General features: G+C 55.1%; 1 protein-coding gene across 3 annotated transcripts; it reads right to left on the bottom strand.

Moving 5' to 3' along the window:
• Window positions 1-2,704: 2,704 nt before the first annotated feature.
• DENND4B (DENN domain containing 4B) lies at window positions 2,705-17,495 on the bottom strand. 3 transcript variants are annotated; one of them, XM_037162394.2, is made up of 28 exons: window positions 17,406-17,495; window positions 15,180-15,519; window positions 14,316-14,568; window positions 13,992-14,061; window positions 13,628-13,797; window positions 13,311-13,555; window positions 12,796-12,862; window positions 12,642-12,700; window positions 12,330-12,474; window positions 11,873-12,048; window positions 11,624-11,724; window positions 11,030-11,245; window positions 10,357-10,502; window positions 9,870-10,009; window positions 9,653-9,779; window positions 8,797-9,003; window positions 8,314-8,442; window positions 7,133-7,340; window positions 6,739-6,906; window positions 6,102-6,490; window positions 5,811-5,933; window positions 5,437-5,606; window positions 5,213-5,354; window positions 4,776-5,012; window positions 4,146-4,263; window positions 3,893-4,058; window positions 3,740-3,804; window positions 2,705-3,646 (listed from the first exon to the last, which is right to left on the bottom strand). In XM_037162394.2, the coding sequence occupies exons 2-28, from the start codon at window positions 15,494-15,496 to the stop codon at window positions 3,501-3,503; spliced, it is 4,500 nt and encodes a 1,499-aa protein (XP_037018289.2). In that variant the 5' UTR covers window positions 15,497-15,519; window positions 17,406-17,495; the 3' UTR covers window positions 2,705-3,500. The 3 variants fall into 3 exon arrangements, with proteins under 3 accessions (XP_037018289.2, XP_053522271.1, XP_037018288.2); XM_053666296.1 differs by having other exon boundaries at window positions 17,410-17,447; XM_037162393.2 differs by lacking the exon at window positions 17,406-17,495 and adding an exon at window positions 16,308-16,955.
• Window positions 17,496-17,917: the final 422 nt, after the last annotated feature.

The following is a 17,917-nucleotide window of genomic DNA, read 5'->3' as shown; positions in this document are numbered from 1 at the left end:
TCAGGCACTCTTCTATGTACCAGGGCTATAGCAGTAGATGAAGTAATCATTGCCCTCATGCAAGGTACAGTCCTCTTTTGCTAATCTGCTGCTTTACCCATGATCAGTCCAGTGCATTCTCTGCTGTCTGAAGGGCCATTTTTAAAGAGCTGTAAGGAGACATAAGAAATATGTTGGTAAAAAATACCAGCCCAAAGAAGATGCCAATGAGGCCTTAGGAATGCCTTCTAACAAAATTTAAATGAGGCCATGGATGGGGGTTTCAATATAGAGTGATCAAGTGCCAAGGAACACAAGTGACACCACTATTGTGGTGGATATGCAGTCTGTTTGGTTTTATTAAGTGTGCTTAGCATTTTATATGGATTACAAGGGGGATCCAAAAAACCCAAAATTTATTTATAAAAAGTTGTGCATTTATTCTTACATATTTAAACTTTAGTCACCTTCAAAGCACTCCCCATTTGATGCAATACACCTATCTCGATGTTTTTTCCACTGCTCAAAACGGTTTTTCAACTCGTCAATTTTGATGCCTTTTAGAGCTTCTGCCAGTTTTTTGTTTCACCTCTTCCACATCCACAAAGCATTTCCCTTCGAGGACTTTTTTCATCCAGGGAAACAAGAAAAATGTCACTCGGCAAGATCTAATGAATAGGGAGTCATTCTGTTTTTTTGGTTAAAAACTGCGAAACACTCGGCACTGTATGGACAGGTGCGCTCATAAATCACACATCATGAAATGGGCAAACAAGTTGAGTCTTCAAAAAAATTCATTGAAACCAAACGCAGTCTCTCACAACATCACCACTGATACAGATTGGTTCCTAGAACACTCCCACCTAGCAGAAGAAGCCTGTACTATAAGCGGCCTGGCCTCCAGGAGATAACTGTTTTGTTTGGGGGGGGGGGGTTGTGCCCCCCCCGTATATAATTAATCTTTAAACAACCTCCCCAATTTGCAGATGAGGAAAAACTGAGGCATAACAGTCAACTACCATATTTTTCAGACTATAAGATGCACCCCCACCCCCAACCCAAATTTGGAAGGAATAATGGTCGTTAATGCTGCTGTCGAGTTCTGTTTACATTTACATTGGTGAAATATTATGTTACTTATGTTATTAAATATTTTACCACATTTTTTGCTTCAAAAATTTTTTTCCTATTTTCCTCCTCTAAAACCTAGGTGCATCTTATGGTCCAAAAATATGGTGACTTGTCAGATATAAAAAATTTAGTCAGTGGCAGAGACAAGATTTAACTAAAAGTTTTTATACTCAAGCCTATGAAGTCTGGGAAGAGAAATTGGGCTAGGTAGTATGTGCATATCCTTCCCTTTATACAGCTCCCTAAGCTACGAAACAGAGGGATAACATGCTATGGTAAGTACTTTATTACTGGAATTCTCAAATACTCATATCTTGCAGTTAAAGAATTCTACAGTTCTGCACATTTGACTGTAGACCTCTAGAAGGAAGCCCCCAAAATGAGAAACATAAGCTAGAAGCAGGGTTGATTTTCATTAATGTTTGTGAACCAAGAAGCACTCTATACCACTAAGATTGTATGGTCTATTAAGGTAGGAAATGACCCTAATATTCTCTCCAATGACAAATGGTTTAGCATGTTGCTGGGTACATTACACTCAACAGAAACTTACGATTTTACCTTGTAGAAGGTCCTTGAGAATGATAGAGGGAGAGGTTGATTCTGGGGAATGAGGTCTGATTAGAACCTGGGGTGACATGTGGGTTCTCTCTGAAGAAGGCATTTCCTAGTCCCTGGCAAAATAGGTGGCATTTCCTAAGCCCCCACTTCCCTCCTGCACAGCTTCTTTAGGACCCCGGAAAAGTGTCCTACCATGCTCAAGACAGTGTGCTGAAGGGTCCTCTGGCTTGAAGGTCCCAGAATTCAGAAGTAGTACCTTCCTCTTCATCCACTGATCTCACCCCCAGGAATGTGCACCAAAGGCTCCTGTAAGTTATTTCCTCCATTGACACCCCCACCCTCCTTCCCCACAGCATTTCGGTTTCGCTGGTTTATTCCCTGCTGGTAATTGGTTTTGCAGCTCTGTTAGGAGTTGTTTCTGTGTCTATTTTATTATACAGGAAAGAAAAAGAGGATTAGGATTAGAATCCTCTTGGATTTTCTAATCCTGACCAGGATTAGGAAAAGGATGCCCATCTCCCTGATGCCCACGTGTAGTGGGCCCCTTAATCCTTGTCTCTATCTTCCCGACACTGTCCCCGGGCTGAGGCCCTGGTTGGAAAAGTACTTTCCCAGCTGGAACAACCAAGGAGAACAACCTCATGCATCCTGGGAGCCTGCCTGTTGTCATCCCTGTGGAGGTGCGGAGAAGTTGGGAGGGAGAAGCTGGGGGAGAGGAAAGAAGGCAGGGATGAGCTCAGGGCCCCCAGAGAATGAAGCCTTTGTGTGGGGTACAGATGAGGGACAAGGGGGTGATTGTATGGGAGGGCCGGAAGTGCCACGCAGACTGGCACCACCATAGCCAGCACCAGATTCACCCCTCTCCTGCTCTGAGAACTCCTTGTGCCTCAAGGGACCGGTAGCAGACCTGGTCAGGGAAAGCAAGGTGTGCCACAAGGAGTGGAAACGTGGAAAGGGGGATGCACAGCCAGGGTAAAAAAAAAAAAGAGGTATCCCCTTCATGATCCCAGACTCAGGAAACAGGAGGCAGAAGGAAAAAGACAGAAGCAGCTTTTACTATATTTACATCCAACAAAACTTTGCAAGGAATAATCCTTATTGCACAATCAGGGTCCTGGATGGGTGAGGCATTCCACAGGTGGAGTGGACAAGAAGGATTAGGACTAGAAAGGACGCCGGTTCTTCCTAAGGGGAGTTTGGGACTCCTCTAGCTCCCAACTCCTGACTTTTAAAGAGCTGCAAACCACTGAACCACAGTGCCCCATTTCCCTTCTCTTTTTCACCATTCATAATAATCTTATAAGCAAGGGGGCTGTGTCTCCAAAATAAATAAGTCAAAATAAAATTCAAACCCTAAGGTAGAAGGGCATTGAGAGCCTTGGACTCCTTCAGCAATTCCAGTAAAGAGGGTCCATCATTGATGGGGAACGCTATCCTTCCCTCCCACTCAAGGCAAAGGCTCAGTAGCTCTGTATCTTTCCAGTTGTTTTTTAAAACAAAAACTTATAAAATGACCAGGGCAGTACAGACCTGTGGGTACCCTGATTGGAGTTCCTAGTATAGGATGGGGAGAAACAGAGCTGTGCCAACTGCCCCCGGGCCTCCTCCAACATCAGCATGAGCTAGGTAGGCAGGATGGAGACAGGGAATTGTGACTTTTGGTAATAGCGGGTCCCTCTTCCTGCTGCCCCCACTTGGAGCCTATGGCTGGGGATGTCTCCCAGGCTGTTCCCCACTCCTCTATGAAAGGAACAGGGAAGCAGATTATCTCTGGAATTCTTTCTCTCTTACCTCCCCACCCCAGGCTGGAGGGGGAAGTTTAACGATCCCTAGCATTCCAGAGGTGCTCCAAAATATTTTCGGCAATCGATGGCCTTTGGGGTGGGCATCTGTGCCCGCTGCTGCCTCAGCTCCTCCTTGCTCATGCTGCTGGCCAGCTTGTTAAAGGCAGACTTGTACCTCTTGTCAAAGTTTGCTAGGGAAGAGGGAGATCAACATATAAGAATTCCAACCTCCCATACCTGGCCCCAGATTCCTAAACTCCTCAGCTCCCTGCTTGTACCCTCACCAATGTCCACATGGTCCTTGCCCATAGCAGCCATCGTCAGGAATAAGATCTCACGGTAGATGCCCCTGGAGTGGGGGAAGAAGGGCATGAGTAACAGAAAGGGGAGGGAGAGCACAGCACAGGGCAGCAAACTCCCAGATGGGCGCCCCGTACCTCTGCAGGTGCAGGCCTGTGGGAGGGGGTCCTAGAGTTTCTAGCAGGAGCCCAATAGCCTTGTGCACCTCATTGAGACCAACATAACGCAGCACCGACTCCAGCAAATCCAGGCTAAGGGCTGCAGGCACTGGGCCTGGCCATGCCACCCGTTGGGGGATCTGGCCTGGGTGAAAGGAAGGTAACCAGGATTAGTGAGCTCTCTGGGCATGGGACCCACTCCTTCCCACCCTAGGCCAAATACAAGACTCACTGTGGACCCTCCAGAGCACATAGAGAGGGGGGCAGCTATTGGGGTCAGGGGTCAGGACATCCCACAGCAGCCGCACCTGCACGGATGCTGGATCAGGCATTAGCCAAGGAGACGGGGCCTGCAGGAGACCAAGAAAAAAGAAACAGTGAAACTCGTAGAGGACAGGACCTGGACAGGTGATGTTCCAAGACACAGGGATATTACAGGACAGCCAAAGAGACGAGGGAAAGGAACTCTCACCCGCCATGAGAATGCAAGCTCCTTGAGAACAAGCATATTTTCCTGTAACCTACTATATTCCTAGTACCTAAAAACTGTGCCTGGCATCTAATGGTGCTCAGTAAGTGTTGGTGAAACGTGCAGACAGACATTGATGAATCACTGTCTGAGTTCCAGGTATGACACAAGGTGTCTAACAACAGCCCTATGAGGGGAACACTATGCCATTTTACAGATGAGAAAATCAAGGCTCAGGAATTAAGTGAAAGGGTGAGGAGTAAGACCAAGTACACCCCACTCCAAAGCATGCGCTCTTTCTCTGGTACCAAGGTCACAGAGGATGGAGAGACAGAGAGCTGGGAGATGAGGAGGGAAGCACTCAGGAAGCAGGGACCACACAAGGACACTGACCTGGGAGGTTGAGGGCCCATCGCAGGAGGCCAGCACCAGGCATGGCAGAATACTGGGCAGGCGCAGCCGCTGGAAATACCACAGAAGGTTCCAGAAGATAATGGGGTGGGCCGCAGGCAACTCAGGCAACGCCAGCACTTCACTGCCCTCATTCTCTACCAATGACTCCAGCTCTTTACGCAGCACCAGGGGGCTCAGGTATGCCCACGCCCCACCCTCGACCCTCCGGGAGGCACCCTGTTGGGCACAAATGGGGGGGGCAGTAGAGGGCATGTGCCATGGCCCCATCCTCAGAGCCATCCTTCCCACTGAGTCACATGTCCAGGATCTTCTGGGATGCCCCTGCACTCAATGTCCATCTCTGCCCATCACCACTGGGGACCCCCCCACAGGGCAATACATACCCATTCTTCATGCCCCTCTGGCCCAGCCCTTACCCCCATGTGCCCGTTGCAGAGCTGGGGCTCATCCAGGGCAAGGCAGAGCCTGCGATCACTGAGCACAGGGCCTGGGCCCCCAGGGTCAGGAGCATCTTTGCTGCCACAGGCACCAGCAGGAGCAGGCTTAGGGCTGGGGACACTGCAGGGAGATAGCAGGAAGGGTCAGACTCTGAACTTCCACATCCCTGTTCCACCCAAAGCACTTGCCCTGCTCTGGGCACCTGGGGCGGAAATCAAGAGTCTGGACGCTGAGCAGGGGCACAAAGGGGCAGGCACAGAAGGGGCAGGTTGTGTTGAGGTTGGAGTCATCAGGTGCCCAGCCAGCCATAATCTCCTCATCGTATACCAGCGAGTCACAGGCACGGCACAAGGAGCAGCTAGACAGCAGAATCTGTAGGCAAGAAGATTCCAGGAAGCAAGCCACACTTGGCCTGCTGGCTCAGAAGCCGAGGCTCTCTCCCGAGCCCCTCTCACCTCCAAATCCCAGCCAAGCCTCCTTCCACCTCCTCCCAGGCCCTGCCTTTGACAGAGTGAATGGTGTGTGTGGGGGGGGAGGGATGTATTCCAGCATATCTGTGTGGGAGGTTATCCTCACTTCCAGGGAAGGTGGCTGGAAGGATCCAGGGGTTTCACTGAGGCGCTCTGAGGAACGACGAAGGCTCAGGCTGCTGACAGAAGATTCTGAGAGGTCCCACTCACTGCCTAGAGAGGCGGAGCTCTGCCATGACACAAGAAAGCCTGGTCAGCCAATCCCACGCTCCTTTTCACTCAGGGTGCTGACTTCAACCACCCCTCGGGGCCCTCTCAGGGGCTCTTCTCTGGTTAGCAACACTCCCATCCAAGCCCACGGGTGCTTAAGTGTCCGGACTCTCCCCTTGCTGGCTACCTCAGAGGCAGTGGAACCAGGGCGCTCCCGAGGGTGCAGGAGGCTATCCATGGGGCTGCGGCGAGTTGGGGGAGGCAGGTCAGAGGGCAGTTCAGGTGGGGCAACTCGAGAGGCAGAGGAGCGGCGGGAAGGAGTGAGCAACTGTTGGAGGCGGGCACCCAGCCCGCGTCGTGGGGTGCTGGCCTCCTCCTGACGCCTGCTAGCCTTGGCCGAACGTCCACGTAGCCCTTCTGGGGCTTCAGCAGACTGGGTGCTCAAGGCTGAGCCTGAGTCCCCAGGGCTGCCTCCAGCTGCCAGCTCCTCCCCGGCCAGGCTCAGGTCTGAGAGGCTTCCATCGTGCCAGCGCACAGGTGACCCCTGGGGCTCCAGTACCCCCAAGGCCTCTATCACTGTAGGGCAGGAGAAAATCAGGGAAGGTAGAGCCCAGCCCCTCCTCCAGAAATTAAGTAAACACTTTCCTGGCTACACAAACTCTCGTATCACAACCCCTATTATGACGGCATCATGGGCCAGATTCCCTCAGAGTCTGCAGTCCCTACCAGAGAGGGTCACCCTCCATTCTGGCTCTTGTCTTCCTCTCTCACTGGCAAATGGTTAGGAAAGCCAACTGGGGTGTTGGCCAGTCAAGAGCACTCACTGTGGGCCACGCCAGCCTCCACAGTGGGCTGTGTGCCTCGGGCACTACCCAGGCTGCCACTCTTCACCAGGCGCCCCGTGGGTGAGGCTGGGTCCCGCAGACTTCGCCCAGCCCAAGTAGTCTGGCGATGAAGGGGGCGGGTAGGGGAGAGGCGCTCCACATAGGGCCCTGTGAAAGACAGGGAGGGACTGAAAAGCAGCCGGCTAGAAACCCAGCCCTCTATTCCCAGACAGAACTCCTCACATGGACCTGGGTTTGTAAGGTTCCTTGCAGAACTTCATCTCTTTTGTTACCAGCCAAATGTAGTTGATCCATCCCCAGAACAGCCAGTGCCAAACACTAGCCACCCTACTCTCCATGCCTCTCCTTGCCCGAGTCACCAATCCCTGCCCACCTGTCTGGGAGCTGCCTGCCTCTTGTGCTGCTGCCTGCTGCTGCTGTCTCTGCTGCTGCTGCTGCTGCTGCTGCTGCTGCTGCTGCTGCCGCCGCCGTTCTCTCAAGGGCTGGCGAAACTGAGCAGCCCCCAGGACAACATTCCGAAGCTTGGCCCAGCGCAGGCGCCCACCCGGTGTACCAGACGGCCACTTGCTTTCCAGCACAGCCTGCCAAGCACAGCGCCCATCAGGATGGCCTACTTTCACACTCGGCCCTAGCCTGACACCTACTGCTTGTCCTGGAGCCCCAGGGACCACTTTCCCCTCCAGATCTGCTGCCTGGGACTGTCCTGCCAATGGCTCAGTCAGAAACAAAAGCCCAGAAGAGGCAGTTGGCTGCAGCCACCTCTGAGAGGGGTATAGAGGAAGCCAGGAGCAGTTTCCAGACTTTACTACTTATAACCTAAATGGCTTTGAAGAAATCATTTCACTCTTTTTGGTCATTAGTTTCCTCATCTGAAAAAACAGAAGGCAGCCCTGGCTGGTGTGGCTCAGTGGATTGAGTACCAAGGGTCACCGGTTCAATTCCCAGTCAGGGCACCTGCCTGGGTCACGGGCCAGGTACCCAGTATGAGGTGCTTGAGAGGCAGCCACACATTGACATTTCTCTCCCTCTCTTTCTCCATCCCTTCCCCTCTCTCTAAAAATGAATAAATAAAAATATTAAAAAAATAAAAAACAGGAGGCCGTTTAATGTCACAGTTAAGGACCTGAATTCAGGAGACGGCAATATGCCTGTGTTCATATCTGACCTCCCTAACTGTGGGGCCTTGGACTAGTTGCAAACTCTGCAACCCCATCTCCTCATCTAAAAGATGAGGAGAATAACTCCTCCACCTGTCGAGCCTGTGGTGAAGGTAAAGTGGTATGAAATGCATGCTGGCCCACTGGCTAACACTGTCCAGTACTTGCCCATCCTAGTCAGGGCTGTTGTGAGACACAAGGCAGCCAAGTGTGAGAAAACCCAACATAGATGCTAAGACACTGCAGGGGCGCACAGACAACAATGCTTACGGGACCCAGTGCATTGGGCAGGCCCAATCGCCAACCAGAGGGGAGAGAAGCAGGCTTCAGGGAGCAGCGTCCTCCCCACACACACCTGGCACGTGCCCCTGTCCCACCCTAGCCCCAAACCTGCTACCTTGTTGTAGTAGCCGTAGGTGATGGTGTTGGGCACGATGCCCGCCTGCCGCATCTCCAGCATGACGCGCACAGACAGCACAGGCTGCCCGTAGTGCGAGCAGAGCTGCATCAGCACCCGGTAGCACACCTGGTCCAGCAGAGGTACAGGATGAGGGGACTCGCTCCCAGCCCAAACCCTCAAGTCTCAGCAACCATCTTTCTAGCCTCTCCGGTTCTCACAGGCTTCACTCGCCTCTGGCTTCGCTGGCAGCTCCTGAAGTTGCCTAAGAGCCACCCTCTGCTCCTGCTGACCCTGCCACCCTCCAGTCCCTGCTGCTGTCCTCTGATCCTGTTCATTCATTCAGTAAATGTTATGGAGCACCTGCCAACTCCAGGGCTTGTGCCCACGCTCTCCATCTGCCTTCCCAGGTCTCTAGTGAGTCTCCCTGTCAACAGCACCCACAACTACACAAGCACCCCGAGACTGAAGACAGGTACCCACCTCATCAGGCAGCACCACCTTGTGATTCTCCATCTGGCGGAGCACGTGGTAGGCCGTGTGCAGCGCCTGCACCCGAGAGGGTGCTGATCGCACATAGGCAGGCAAACACAGGAACCACAGCCCATAGCAGTGTCCCAGCAGGCACCGGGCCCACAGCTCGGGCACTGCTGCAGACTTCTGCGCCACCCGCTGCGCGACCTTCATCTCCTAGGTGGGGCAGGGGACACACCTGGATGAATACAATGCCCCGGCAGGGCAGGTCTTAAAATGGTGTACAAGCCCTGGCTGGTGTGACTCAGTGGGTTGAGCACCGGCCTGCAAACTGAAAGGTCGTGTTTTTGATTCCCAGTCAGGGCACATGCCTGGGTTGCGGGCCAGGTTCCCCGTTGGGGACATGCAAGAGGCAACTGGTCGCTGTTACTCTCAGTCATTTATATTTCTCTCCCTCTCTTTCTCCCTCCCTTCCCCTCTCTCTAGAAATAAAAACATAAAATAAGATTTTAAAAAATGGTGTACAAGAAGCAGCCCCCTCCCTAAGGAAGGGGCTATGTTTGGAGGGCTGCTGCTCACACAGGTTTCAGCCCCGAGCCCTGGGCTGTGACGCCTAGCCCCTGAGCACGGGCAGATGCCCTGAGGAGGCAACACACCCCTGGACTTCCAGAGCACTCAGAAGACAAAGACAATGATGATGATGACAACAGTAACAATAGCTAATGTTTTCTGTGCTGGGCATACGTAAACCCCCTAATAACCTTATGGGGTAGGGACTAGTACATGCATTTGGCACATGAAGAAGCTGAAGCAGCAGCCCTTGGCTGGCTGAGCCAGGTGCCTTTGAGGGGCACCTGCTGGTTACCTGTTTGGTACGGCGAGGGGCAGGGCTGCTAGGGGCACTACGGGACAGGCCTGGCACAGGCAGAGCCCCAGGTTGCTCCTGGGGAGACTCAAACAGCTCGGCCCGTAGCTCTGGAAATCCATCATAGCTGGAGGGGCAGAGAGGCAGCATCAGAAGCAGTCAGCACTAAGCTAGCCTGTGTGGCCCTGGAACAAGTGAGGGTACAAACAGCTCTCACCAGTACTGGGGAGAGGGTTCACTGCCCTCTGGCACAGGGGGCTCCTCAGGAGGTGTGATAAAGACAGTGAGTTCACTTCCTGACAGCTCCTCCAGCTCCACCAACGGTGCTGGCTCAGGCTTCTCCTGCTCTGGGTGGACCTGGAGCAGGATAGTAAGAGACTAAGCGTCAAGACATAGGTGTGGAGCAGGGTCAGGGTGCGTGCAAGGTGGCATCTCCCCAGAAAGCACATCCATGGGGAAGGAGTAAGTGTGCTGAGACCACCAAGGTCCCGGAAGTACAGCTGAGGGATGGAGTCTGGAAAGACGGGATGAATATAAACCAGCCATGTGTGGCTGCACAGGCTGTGTACTGAATAACTCCAGGGGCACCATCCCCAACACGGACAAGACAGGGTTGTGTTTGTAGTGGTCCTGGGGTAACAGAGACGGCCAGGAGAAGAGCAGATGGCAATGGGCGCAACAAGAGAAGCGACAGTGCTCAAAACCTTGTCGACGCAAGAGTCAAAGAATTCAAGGGCAGCATGCCGGGCAGAGCCAAACGAGCATTCCTCGATGAACTGCGAGAACATCTGCGTGCGCAGCAGCTGAGAGTACAACTTGTGGCTAGAGCGCTCCCGGGACTTGAGGAAGCCTGAGGGGGATGGGAATGGGGCAGGGGAGGAAGGTTACCAGGCTTCCCAGCACAGCCACACCCTTCCTGAAGCCCTCTCCTGGCTCCCCGCCCACTGGGCATCCAAGGCCATCAAAGCCATCCTCTCTTTGGCCTGTCTGGCCCTACTACACTCCACTCCAAGCTGAGGTTGCGCTCCCCAAGCACCATGGTCCCATGGAATCCCTTTTGGCCATCTATCTGTCCCCACTCCCTCAGACCGGCGTTTCTCCGAGACCAGTGTCCCTGAAGAGAGCTCTGACCACGGGGTTGGCTCACCACAGGACTCCCCGTGCCCACCCCAAGCCCAAGGCACCAGGGCCTCAGCTGCTTCCTCTTTGTACCCTTCCTCCCTCCAAGCCCAGAAGAGTGTATGGTGCAAAGCTGGTACCCATAAAAATGTCCACTGAGTGAAAGAACAAGCAACTGAGTGGTCTCCAGTTCCCCTGCACCGTCCCCCCCCCCCCCCCCCCGTCTACCCTCCCCAAGCAGAGACAGGCCCTCTTTACCCTGTAGGAAGAAGAGGTTATCAACATCCCGAACCCCTTCAGAGGGTGGCTCAGTGAGTGGACGCAGAAAGTCCCGGTAGCCTTTGAGCAGACAGGACATGAAGCGAAGGAAGGCCCCCTGGACTTCACGCTCCAGCCGGGCTCGGCGGCCACACACAGCCTCGTAGTCTGTCAGCAGGAACTCCAGGGACGCCTCCTCCTCGGGACCAGTGTATGCTGGAGACCATGGCAGCCTGAGACTCAGGGCCAGCCTCCTCAGGGCTAGCCCCAATCCTGCTCGGCATGCAAGCCTCCACCGCTGCCGGACCACCTCCAGCTGCTAACTGACTTGACACCAATATTGACTGAAGTTACCCTGAGGTCAGTTTCAAGCCTCCGCAATAACACAAGCTGGTCTTTTCCAGCATATTCAAGAATATTAATATTGTACACCCCTCCCTCTTGCTTAAACTAGAATTTGAATTTCCTTCACTTCCACCACATGAAATCCTAACTCCTCTAACCCCCTCAAGTAAGGTCTAGCTCTCTGCAGGCCTCTCCCCAAACTGGAGGCTTAGGGTCAATGAGTTTCCAGCCTCCCACCAGGCTTCTCACTCTGATCCAGCTGCTGGTACAGGTTTGTCAGTGTAGCCAGCAGGACCTTGTAGGGTCTGCGGGGCAAGGTCCGAGGGGAGAGAGGCTTCTTTTCTTCAGTCCTATTAGAGAAGCAGGAAGAAAGGGCCATGGGGCTCCTCACCAGCCTCCCCCACTTTTTGCCTGAGGCTCCTTTGAAAAGGTACCACGCTATACACCCACCCTCATGCCTCCTCCCTGCAGACCACTGAACGAGAACAGCCCTCTTACTGGAATAACGTGTTGGTGTCAAGATCCACACAGATGACATCAGATGGCGGGTCGTGCAGATCGAAGTAGCTGGAGTGGATACCCACGATGAAGGGCACGGGGGCACTCAGCACGTCAGCCAGCACCAATGGGCACAGAGGAATGTAGGGGCACTGCCACTGCAGTGGGAAGATCATCTGGAGCACCAGGGAGTGAGGAGGAGTGAGCAACGGCTGGGGCAGCGATGGGGGAGGGGGCACAGGAGACAGGGAGTCACTAACTGGGGGTGGGCAGTGCCTGTGGAGAGACACTGTTGGAGGTGGGCTCCAAAGAAGAGCCCCTAATGGAAGCTATATGTCCCTGAACACTGTGCCCAAGGGGAAGGCTGAGGAGCCCACCCCAAGGAAGGGTCTGGGGAGGGACAGGGTAACCCAAGAAAACATTCTGGGGGAGGTGGACTGGGCAAGGGGGCACTCACAGAGACGAGGGCCTCACAGACGCTGGTGAGCAGGTCTGGACGAAGTGAATGGACTAGTAGTTTGTGCTCTGTGAGCACAGCCAGCAGCAGCGTGATGGCCAACTCGGGGCCCAGGCTCTGTAGCAGCTGCAGGAAGCTGGCACCACTGTGGGCAGCAATACCAAAGTGGGGGGAACAAGTCACCAGGAGACCCCAGAAACCCTCTCCTAGTCGCTGAGCACAGACAGCCTGCACAGGTCTCAACAGCTATGCCCACCTGCCTGGCACCTACCACGTCCTTGGTCATCAACTCCTCCCAACTTGGGCACATACCTGAGGGGTAGGGGTGAGGATACAGGCTGGCAGAGGAGCAGATTGTCATAGGGAGACATCTGGGAAGCAAAAGAACCACAGGTCACTATAAGGGAGGCTAGCTCCTGCCAACTGCCCTCGTCCCATCCAGCCCCAGCTTGGCCTCACCCCTCACCTGCACCAGAATGCGGGGTCTCTGTGGGGAAGGGAAAGGGACGTTGTGAATGAAATGGGAGATGTGCCTGGAGAAGAGAGGGACACCAGTCAGAGGCACATTCCCCAATCTATCCCTATTCTACCCCCACATTCCCCTTCCTGGGTCACCTGTCCCCAAGAACTCAATTCCTCTCTGACCTCTTGAGGAATCAAGTTCTTGAGACCTGCATCAGCCATCAGAGCTGTTTACTACATACAAACTTCATGCAAATGAGAAAAGAGATCCCCTCTAAGCATGCACAGCTCCTTGCCAGGACTCAGCTAGCAAGTGTAGACTGGCTTTCAGGCTCCTCTTCCCCTCAGCAACTGGCGCTTTTGCAGCGTGGTACAAACACAAGCTCCAGCCCTGCCTCCCGCTCCTCTGCCCACCTACCCCATGCAGATCCCCATTCCACTTTATCCTAATCTCCTCCACCTCTCCTGGCCTCCCGACCTCCTCAGACTCCTTCCCAGAGTCAGGGGAGCCATGCTCACGCTTCCAAGGGCAGGCCGTGGGGGCCAGAGACGGAGTAGCGGTAGAGAAAGGTGAGGAAGGCCCGGAAGGCGGGGAAGGCAGGCCAGCGGGACAACACAGCAATGGCGCGCCGGCTGCGCACCGCTCGCCCTCCCAGCGCTCGGCCTCGTTCCACAGCGCTCAGCAGGCCCAGGGCCCGCGATTGCCGTTCAGACAGCCTGGCCCGCGGAAATGCCTCATAGAACTGCAGGGCGGCACCGTACACCTGACAGGGACGGAGAAGCAGTCAGGTGGGCCCTGCACAGCTCAGGCCCCTTCCCACACTCCACACACCCACCTTATCACCGGCTGCACCCGTCAGCACAAAGGTGGAGAAGACAGGCACCGGGTACTTGGTCTGGGCAGGCCAGCACTCAATAGTGGCCCCCATGGGCAGGCAGAACACGGGCACTGACTCAGGCAGTGGAAACGCCTCATTGTCCTCCTCTGGGTAGCGGCCCAGTAGCTCTGCACCCTCCGCAGAGTGGGGAGCACCCAAAAGGAGGAGGGTCCATCAGGTTCCAGAGGAAGGAACTAGGGGTCCCAGAGAAGGGCCGAGAGACCCAGGGGCGTTCTGGGGACAATGAAGGTGCCAGCCGAGAGGCACCAGGGCAGAGGGACATGGTGGGCTAAGGGGTTAGAGAAACAAGAGGGCAACTCACCTGCCTCATACACAAGCGTGTTGGCCTTGGCCAGGCCCACCTTGTAGCACAGGTACACTGCTGGGCCCCACTGCCCCAGAAATGGCAAGAGACAAGCAGATTCACAGCTAACAAAGGTTTCTGAGGCCCACTTTCTCCACCACCCCCAAATGGTATTTTGTCTTTAGAATCCTACTAACCCCAGTTCCCCCAAGGCCAGAGTCACGCCCCTGGCCTCACGCCTGCCATCAGAGGCCTTGGGCCTAGAGTACCCTTTGTGCCCGGTCTCCACACCCTCATGGCAGGGTGGCACAGGTATCAGCCCTTGGCCCCAGCTCCACTCACCATGCCAGGGTTGAGGTTGCGGGGCAGTCGGCAGTAAGTGTGAGGAGTGCCCTCACCCTTGCTAGGCAGTACCAGGCAGAGATCAGTGATGCCCAAGGCATGCAGTCCTGCCCCTTCTGCTGCCCGCCGGTAAGTGAGGTAGGTTCGAGGGTGCCCAGGGCCTGGAGGGGCCAGGTTGGCTGAGTGGCTGTAGGGTGTCGTGTCTAGTACTTGAAAACCAGGCTTGGGACGTTCCTTTCCTTCATACAACACCCTTGGCACAGAGAGCAGGGAGATGTCAAACTGGAGGCAGAGCAGAAAGACCCCAGCCCTGCCAGATCTGCCTTTTCAGTCCTGCCCACCTGCCTTGTACCCTCGGCCTCATCAAACGCTGACCACAGAGCTCACTTGCTACTGTCCTCTGCCCTGCAGAATCCTGCGTCCCCTCTTCCGCCCTTGTTTCTACTTGATCAGCAACTACGACTCGAGGGGTCCATGGCTCTCATAGTCATTAATAAATGCTAAGACAAAAGTTATAACTTACTGACTCTGTGCTAAGTCCCTTTTATGGAGGATCTCATTTAATCTTCTCAACCACCCTATGAGGAGGATAATTTTCCCCGCTTCACAGATGAGGAAACAAGCCCAGAGGGGCTCAAATCCTGCCCAAGATCACATAGCTAGCAAGTAGCAACACCAGTACAGGAACCCAAATTGATGTGAGGATTAACTAGATTCAACCTTAGTCCCCTCTCCCTGGCTTCTAGCCAGCTCATTCCCATTCCCACTGCCCATCCTTCATCTTCCCACACCCCTACCTCTCCCTGCCTTACCCCACAGTCCCTCCCAGTCTTCCCTAGTGCCAGTACAGGTAGGAGCACACACCCTAACTCCACAAGGGGGGGCTTGTCACGGCCTCTGCGGTAGCAGATGACGGGTTGAGTTCCACCCAGAAGTCCAGCACTGAGTTCCAAGGGGTGACCCCCTGCAGAGGCCTGGATGCATGTGTAGCCCTGGGGCACCTCCTCGCCCAGTGCCCTAGCGATGACTGCCACATCTGTGATGGGCTCAGCTGGTCGGGGAGGGCGCAGGGGCCCACTGGGTTCAGGAACCCATGTTTCCTCAGGGATGGGTGCTCCATTCCCTGCAAGCCCAGCTATCACGAAGTAATCCACCAGTCGGGGGGGCCGCTCCTCCGCCATGGCCCCCCCCTCACTCACTGCATCTGCAATGGTCAAATAGGGGAGAGATGAAGAAAGGAGGGCTGGTGTTGCCATGGCAACCGGGGGTGCTCCTCTTGCTCCCCTCCTCTTCCTAGTCCTTTCAAGGGAAGGCAGTCTCAGTGGTCAGCCAATCCCGAACTCTCCCACCTATGACATCATCAGGCCCTCAGAGTCCACCACAGCTCCTTAAAGAGACCAGGACCCTCTCTTGATGGTAACTAGACCTTTCCCAAAGTAAAGAACCCAAACTCCACTCCACTGCACACAGCTAACCTAGGCTCTGACATCACTTTAATCCTGTAACCCTATTAAAGACCATCCCCTCCATTCCCTACCCATACAGAATTGTAACAGGTCAGTCTTTTCTGATTAACTACAGCATTAATTTTGGTCATGACATCATACCAACCTCACAGTCTTTTTAAGGGTTTCTGACTTTCTTATCCTAGTTATGACATCATATGAACCGCATGGGCCAGTTAATGTTCTTAAAAGAGCCCACGTCAAGGTTTTTGTGAGGTCCAAAGTGTCCAGAAAGCCCACAAAACCCAAGCTTTGGTGTCCTTTCACCAGACTCAAGTGTCTTTTTTTCTCACCTAATTCCACTAACCTGAAAAAATACTCCAAAAAACAAACAACCACCCCCCCAAAACAATGTCCATCCACCTCGGTATACGCAGTGAGGACAAAAGCAGTTGTGGGAGACAGCCCTGCCATCCCCATGCCCTCCTCCACAGAGCCCAGAAATGAAAACAGGCCCACATCTGGTGTTCGGTAAATGAGTTCTCACCTGCCTCCATGGCCCAACCCCAGACAGCAGGAGCCCAAGGGTCCTGGGGAGCCCAAAGATGCAGAAGCTAGGAAAGAGCTTGGTGGATGGCTTGCAGCAGAGGACGGGATCAGTGGGGGTGTTTCAGAGAAGGGAGGTGACTTCCTGGAACAGTGGAGGGGAAGCTGCAGCTCCTCGCAGCTCAGCGGAAGTCAACCCATGTGTGTGTGTGTGGGGGGGGGGGGTTTCTGCTGAAGGTGCCAACACAGCAGCATCATGCCAAGTGGAACCTCAGACTAAAGGACCCTGAGCAAAGTAGAGGAGGCTCAGAATGGCTCCAGGGTGTACAGTCCTACGTAACCTCCCACCCTTACACAGAGAACGGGGAGCAAGGGAGTCTCATGGAACAAGGTTACTCTCTCCTCAACCTGGCCTCTGGGCACGCAAGCACGCGCCCACAGACACACACATATACAACTCTAGCTAAATTTAGCCTCCATGTCTGGAAGGTGAAGCCAGGAGTCACCGTCAGCCTCCTAATTTAGCTCGGGGGCACAACCTCATCCCTCACCCACTACAGGCGAATGAGCGACTTATGTCCCCAGGCGGCAGGCAGACACCCTTAGGTGGACCGAGTTGAGTGGCCAGTGGGTGGCCCTAGTCTTGTGCAAGACATGTGCACCAGAGCTTCCCTCAATCAGCCAGGGAAGAACCCTGCACAAGGCAACCCTTGCTCCCTGGGAAAGGTAAGGGGCTTGGGAGCCACTCGAGGTCCCAACACCTGCAAGCCAGGCGACGGGAAGTTCGGGCTGGGGCAGAGGGCGAGCAGAGCAGGAGACGGCTGAGAAAGGGGCAGGAGCACCAGTCCACAGGGAACGTGACGGCAGCAGCACCAGCCTCCGCGTGACCCGAGAGGGAGGGAGGGGTGCTCCGGCTTCAGAACCGCAGGAGCAAGGGGTTGCAGGGCGCCTGACGCAGAACTCCCCTCCACTTTCACTTCCTCAGGAGAGAGGAACCGGAACCAGATGTGCCACGCCAGAGAACAGCTGGGGGACTTCCCCCGCCCCGCACCCACTCCCTTCCTTCCCCGCCCGTTGCCCCGCCTGGTCCGGCCCCTACCTGCCTGCCCTGCGACTCCCTGGCCGGCCGGGCCCGCTGCGGGCGGCTCGGAGGGTGGGCTGGCGGGCCGGCGGGCAGCGGACGGCGGGCTACCCGGCCCCGGACATGGCGCACCGGACTTGGGCGCCACTCCCTCCGGGGCGGCCAGGGAAGGAAGGAGAGGCAGCCGAGGGCGCGGTGGATGGAAATCGGAGTGATCCCTGCGTCCCCGTCGCTGCGCCACGCAGGGGACTGTGCTGCCGCGCAGCTCGCTTGGACTCTGCGCTCCTCTCAGCTCCGGCTGAGGGCTGGGTGCTCCTTTGCGTGCCCCGCTTTCTCCACCACCCCCACCCCACCCCACCCCACCCTCAAGGACTGCGGGCACAGCTGCTCCCCGCACGCTCTCCTGGGCCTGTGGCCGCGACCCCGGCTGTGCCTGCCCAGCGCCCTGCAGCGCGACCCCTGGCGGCTGGGAGGGCCCCTTGCACCCAAGGAGCTTCTTACCACTCATGGTGCAGTGGGACACTGATGGG

This window comes from Artibeus jamaicensis, unplaced genomic scaffold, assembly GCF_021234435.1.
Source record: "Artibeus jamaicensis isolate MK-2021 breed Jamaican fruit bat unplaced genomic scaffold, CSHL_Jam_final contig_447, whole genome shotgun sequence".
Classification (NCBI taxonomy): domain Eukaryota; kingdom Metazoa; phylum Chordata; class Mammalia; order Chiroptera; family Phyllostomidae; genus Artibeus; species Artibeus jamaicensis.
Note: the sequence above shows the minus strand (reverse complement) of the source record. Positions and strands in the feature narration are given on the sequence as shown.